The 6399-nt window shown below is 50.4% G+C and overlaps 1 protein-coding gene across 1 annotated transcript in view; it reads right to left on the minus strand.

Moving 5' to 3' along the window:
• Positions 1 to 624: 624 nt before the first annotated feature.
• The window catches only part of shrprbck1r (sharpin and rbck1 related), a 47627-nt gene continuing 41852 nt past the window's right edge, over positions 625 to 6399 (minus strand). Inside the window, exons 12-14 of the mRNA XM_043690970.1 lie at positions 4796 to 4894; positions 3006 to 3149; positions 625 to 1722 (exon numbers count right to left, since the gene is read on the minus strand). Of these exons, the coding sequence (XP_043546905.1) occupies positions 1642 to 1722; positions 3006 to 3149; positions 4796 to 4894 (324 nt within the window). The 3' untranslated portion in view covers positions 625 to 1641. The remainder of the gene's footprint in view (positions 1723 to 3005; positions 3150 to 4795; positions 4895 to 6399) is intronic.

Here is a 6399-nt window from a genome sequence, read left to right on the forward strand (position 1 = left end):
CCAATAAATGACACCATTTGGTTAGGCTGAAGCCACAGCTTAGATTGCTAACTGGCTCGCGATAGGGCTAACTAAATTCAAACGCTCTGGAACAGGATATTCCCAGAGTTATAGGAGCGAGAATGGCATGGAGGGGCTTGTCGTGGGGAAATTGTTCAGAATCCAGTGGGAAAAAACCCTCTCAGGGATCGACAGGGAGAGGCTCACACAGCATGACCAAGGAACCTCAGACAGTTCCCTCTTTGTCCAGAAACCTGACGACAATCTGTCGACGAAGACAGGTTTTGTAAAGTGATAGACATCTGGGAGTGACTGCACAGGCAGTTATCTGACCCAGCGTCACCCGAGAGAAACCGGCCAACCAACCACAGCTGTTGCTATTTTAATTAGCCCCATTCATAGAAAATGTCTCAGGGAATGATTCAGGTAAATGGAAACTTCCTCCACGTGTTATTCATAAACACTCTCAATGCTCAGTGACAGCAGTGGGTACACTTTACAAGATGCACTGCAGAAATTCACCCAGGCTCCTGAGACAGCGCCTTCTCATCATCCTGACTTGGAACTATATCGCCGTTCCTGCACTGTCACTGGATCAGAATCCTGGAATTCCCTCCCGTTCAAGAAGGCAGCTCACCCCCACCTTCTCAAGGAGCAACGAGGGAGGGTCAATAAATATTGGGCCCAGTCAGACACACCCACATCCTGTGAACGCATTTTATAAAAAAACAGGCATCTCCAAGTTATTATTAGGAGAGTAAATCACTCCCAGCCATCAAAAAAAACCATTCACTCTCTCGACAACTGTACACACCAACAAATCATTGGAAAATGAAGGTTCCCGAGTCTTTATGGGATGTGGGTATTGCTGACAAGGCCAGAGTCAATCAGATGTCCCTAATTGCCCAGAGTCCAGCTAATAATCAACCACATTGCTGTGGGTCTGGAGTCAGACAGGGGCAGACAAGGGGAAGGCTTCTCTTCCCTGAAGGATCAGGTGGACAGTGAAAGTTTAATGGCCACCATCACAGACACTAGCGTTAGACTCCACAGGGGATGGATGGAGACTGTGCCAGCCACTGCGGTGGGATTTGAACCCGTGTACCCAAACAGTAACCTGGCCCTCTGGATAACTCGCCCAGTGACAGTGTCATTATGCCACCTTCAAGCCAACAGGCCTGTGCTGTAGCAGCTCCACAACACCCATAGGCTGCCCTGGGGTCTTGGGAAATGACCAGCAAAGTTCGCGCTGTGGGTCAGACAGCAAGAGGTCGCAGTAAGAGGTCAGGCTGGGGGTCAGACAGGGATAGGTTGCAGTGAGAGGTTGCGCCGTGGGTCAGACAGGGAGAGGTCAGGCTGTGGGTCAGACAGGGAGAGATCGTAGTGAGAAATCGCACTGTGGGTCAGACAGGGAGTGGTCAGGCTGTGGGTCAGACAGGGAGAGGTCGCAGTGAGAGGTCACCCCTGTGGGTCAGACAGGGAGAGGTCATGCTGTGGAGGTCACGTTGTCCATTCCCGGTGCATTTCATTGTCCTGGCTGCTTTCTTTCCATGGCTGGTTAGTTGTGACACAGACTATACAGGATCAGCAGGTTCTCATCCCCTACCCACCTGCACCAACCCCTGAGGTGACTGCGAGGAGTCAGTGACAATTCTGACAGAGTGGGTGGCACCGCTGGCCATTGACAAGACAGCGACATCCTCCACTGGTATCTCCAGGTCCCTGCAGCATGGGAGGGGGGTGTGGTAGTGAGGAAGAGGGCAGAGAGAACAGCGAGAGGTTAGCTACATGGTGGATGCACAGATCCTCACCTTCCAGCAATCCTTAAATACTGGAAAACTATCAAAGGACAGGAAAACTGATATGGTTCCAGGGATAGGGCAGGGGATTAGGGGTCTGGGTGGGCTGGGCTGCTCTTTGGAGGGTTAGTGTGGACTCAATGGGCTGAATGGCCTGTTTCTACACTGGAGGCAGAGAGTTGGGATAAGGGAATCATTTTCAGGATGGCAGGATGTAGCTAGTGGAGTGCCCCAGGGATCAGCACTGGGCCCACAGTTAGTTACAATTTATATTGGACGAGGTAAGTGAATGTATTATCATCAAGTGTGTGGACGACTGAAACGTAAGTGGGAAGGAGAGAGGTGAGGATAACACACCGAATCTGCAGAGAGTTGTCGTTCTGGTAAATGGAACATAATGTGGGGAATGTAGGATTATGCACTTTAAAAGGAAGAATAGAAGCGGAATATTTTTTATGTGGATACAGACTGCAGAAAGCTACAGAACAGAGGCATTAGGGAGTCCTGGTCCCTGAATCAGAAAAGGCGAGCATTCAAGTTCAGCAGGTAATAAGGGAGACAAGTGGGAGGTTGGCCTTTATCTCAAAGGGAATGGGAGTATAAAAGTCAGGAGAATTTGTGAATATAAGGAATGAGGCAGGCCACAGCTGGAATACTGTGAACTCTGATGTGATTAGATTAGATTCCCTACAGCATGGAAATAGGCCCTTAGACCCAAAAGCCCACACCGACCCTCCAAAGAGTAACCCACCCAGACCCATTCCCCTGCCCTGTATTTACCTCTGACTAATGCACCTAACACTATGGGCAATTTAGCATGGCCAATTCACCTAACCTGTACATCTTTGGACTGTGGGAGGAAACCGGAGCACCCAGAGGAAACCCATACAGATACGGGGAGAATGTGAAAACTCCACACAGTTGCCCGAGGCTGGAATCGAACCCGGGTCCCTAGTGCTGTGAGGCAGCAGTGCTAATCACTGAGCCACCACGCCCTGCTCCTTCATCAGCTGAAAGCTTGTGATCTCAAATAAACCTGCTGGACTATAACCTGGTGTAGTGAGAGTTCTGACTTTGAAGGGAGTTGGGCAGGTTATTGATAATGGAGTATTTACAGGGTCCTGGATGAACTCAGTGAACATTCTCTGCACTATCTCCAATGCCACACACAAAGATAACCAATGGGCTGTCTGTTAGCCAGCTTACCCTAGGACCCCAGCGGTATCCCTTGGTGACCCAGCAGATCTCCGTGTGACAGATCGGACACCGTAACCAATCACATCCGTCCTTCAGCTGCACAATGATCTTACACTTGGGGCAGTGCATAGCGTCTCCCCTCTGAACCATTGTCTGGAAAGTGGACATTGGAATTGTCATTAATGCAAAGACTGTTAAATTAAGGAAGTTGTTTGTTGTGCTCATCCAAAATAACAAGTTTGGAACATGTTCATTTACATGGCCAGAGGCTGCTTACGCTCAGACACAATGAGCCCTTCTCTGCAAACTAAAGAATGACATCTGAACCTTCCACAGTTTCTCAACAAAGATTTTGGAAGTTTACAGTTCTCTGTTGCTCCCTCTTTGGCAACTCCTCAGCCAATAGGCGGACTCACTAACTGAGCTGCACCCCGAGAGTGCAAGTTGCTGTTTGCAGTTTGGCATTACTGCAGATGGTCCGGATGAGTGCAAGGTGAAGAGCTTCACCAACGTCAGGAAGATTAATTGCCACATACCGAGACCCCACCCTCTGGGATAGGGCCAACACCGCCCCTGTCTCAGAATCGAAAGAACATAAGAACCAGGAGAAGGAGTAGGCCATCCAGCCCCAGCACCATCATCCAACACCATCATGGCCAATCCCTCACCTCACCCACACTTCTCCCTTGACTGAATGAAAGTCTATCAATGTCAGACTGGAATGAACTCAACTGAACCGCCCTAACTTGCCGAATTCCAAAGATTCCTAGCTCTCAGAGTGAAGAAATTCCCCCTTCTCTTGCCCTTTAAATGGCTGACGCTGGATTCGAGATACTGCAGTCAGGGGAAACAGCGTCTCAGTGCCTATCCTGTGGATCTCACTGATAGAATCTCTCACGGTCCAGTGGCACATTCCACACCTATCAGCATACGGTAACCTCTTTCAAGCAGTAAGAGAATGGAGGGTGAGTGAGAAAAGGCAGGGGGGGTGCAACTGAGGATCATCAGATCAGCCACGATCTCATTGTATGGTGGAGAGAACTTGGTGGGCCGAGTGGTGAAAGTCTTATCTCAGGGACTAATCTAGTGAACCTTTTACTGTGGCCCATCTGCCAACTTGTGCTCAAACAAAACTCTGCTGTCAGTGTCCTAACTTGCATCAAGTTCAATTCATTCAATACTCACTGTTCGCATTGACTAACATTAGCTCCTGGTTCAACCAAACCTCAATTTTAGGATTCTCAGTTTGTTTTATAGTCACCGTATGCTCTCGCACTCTCCTGGTATCTCTGTAAACCCCTCCAGTCCTCCAAGATCACTGCACTCCTCCAATTCTGGATCCTTCTACCACCACCATCCCTACACCCACACCTTCAGCTGCTAGGCCAGAGGCTCCCACATCTCCTACCTAACTCCCTCCTCCCCTCTTTAACATCCTGTGATTTTATAACCAAGCTTTCTGCATCCGCCACCAATACCTTCTCCTCCAATTCAGTCCTTGATAATGCTCCTGAGAAACACTTTAGAACATTACTCTGAAGGAGTTATACAAATGCACATTGTTGTTGTACTTGAGTCAGTGGTGGGATGGGAAGGGGAGAGGGAGTGAAAGCAGTGAATGGGGGTGGGGGTATGAGCTGGAACTCTTTACCAAACCCAAACCTCTCCAAGGATTAGAATTGTTTTCCCCATACTCCCACACACAAGAACAAGGGAAAGAATCTTCTGGAACAGCCCTCCTCTTGCGTGAGCCCTCACCTCGGGCAGACCTGCCCATGCTGCTAGAATCCAGGATTTACCTTCAGCATCTCGGTGGTGCGGCGAGCTGCAGAATCATTCATTGCTCGGTTACGCAGGTCGTCCTGGTATTGCATACAGTTCATGCCTTCATGGATTGCCTATAACAGGGAAGGGGGAGGGAGGAAAGAGAGAGAGAGACACACACACACACACACAGAGTGAGCATGCTGTAAGGCTTTCGGAGGAAGTTGGACAATACTCCATCACCAAGACTGGCATGCTGGTAAAAGATCAAATGAATTAGGCGCTCGAGGAGGCCATTCAGCCCCTCGAGCCTGCTCCGCCATTCAATAAGATGATGGCTTCAACTCCGCTTGCCTGCCTAACTCAGTTAACACAGATCCCCTGCCTCTCCTCACTCAGAGAGAATCAGAATTGAACCTTTCTGAAGCCAGAGAATCCCACCGAGAGTATAGCCAAGTAGCATCCTCATATTCCACAGTCTGACATTCCAGGAAACTGGACAGGAGACAACCATGCCCCTGGGCAGACAGGGGAGATGCTGGTTGTTTCAGCTGTCATCTGGGTGAGGGGCTACCATTGCTCACAAGTCCCATGTTCCTCGGACTCTGGGTCTGTACATGGGGGAGTTTCAAAAGATGAGAGGGGAGATGTCATTGACCCTCTGACAGTGCGGCACTCCCTCAGCACTGACCCTCCGACAGTGCGGCACTCCCTCAGCATTGATCTTTCCACATTTGTGCCACATAAGTGCTGGGCAGTGACTAACCCTTCCCCCTTGACATTCAATGGCGTTACCTTCACTAGATTCCCTACTGTCAACATCCTGGTGTTGTCACTGACCAGGTATTGAACTGGACTAGCCATATAAAACTATGGTTACAACAGCAGGTCAGAGGCTAGGAACAATGTGACAATCCTGTGGGCATTGACTGCAGAGTAACAGAGAATCCACCATTGGTAACTGGACAGTTGGACCTACGTCTTTACCTGAGTTAGAAGTTCTTATTTTCATAGTCATAAAGGATTTTAATTCACACACAAGGGAGGGGAGAGATCTTTCTTTACAGATAGAACCTTACTTGAATACTTCATCCAAGCACTGACTCTCTGACAGTGCGGCACTCCCTCAGCACTGACCCTCCAACAGTGCGGCGCTCCCTTAGCACTGACCCTCTGACAGTGCGGCACTCCCCCAGCACTGACCCTCTGACAGTGCGGCACTCACCCAGCACTGACCCTCTGACAGTGCGGCGCTGCCTCAGCACTAACCCTCTGATAGTGCGGCACTCCCTCAGCACTGACCCTCTGATAGTGCGGCACTCCCTCAGCACTGACCCTCTGATAGTGCAGCGCTCCCTCAGCACTGACCCTCTGACAGTGCGGCACTCCCTCAGCTCTGACAGTGCCCAATCCCTCAGCACTGACCCTCCGACAGTGCGGCACTACCCCGGCACTGACCCTCCGACAGTGCGGCACTCCCCCAGCACTGACCCTCCGACAGTGCGGCACTCACCCAGCACTGACCCTCTGACAGTGCGGCACTCACCCAGCACTGACCCTCTGACAGTGCGGCACTCACCCAGCACTGACCCTCTGACAGTGCGGCACTCACCCAGCACTGACCCTCTGACAGTGCGGC

The sequence above is a fragment of the Chiloscyllium plagiosum genome, chromosome 5 (genome assembly GCF_004010195.1).
Source record: "Chiloscyllium plagiosum isolate BGI_BamShark_2017 chromosome 5, ASM401019v2, whole genome shotgun sequence".
Classification (NCBI taxonomy): Eukaryota; Metazoa; Chordata; class Chondrichthyes; order Orectolobiformes; family Hemiscylliidae; genus Chiloscyllium; species Chiloscyllium plagiosum.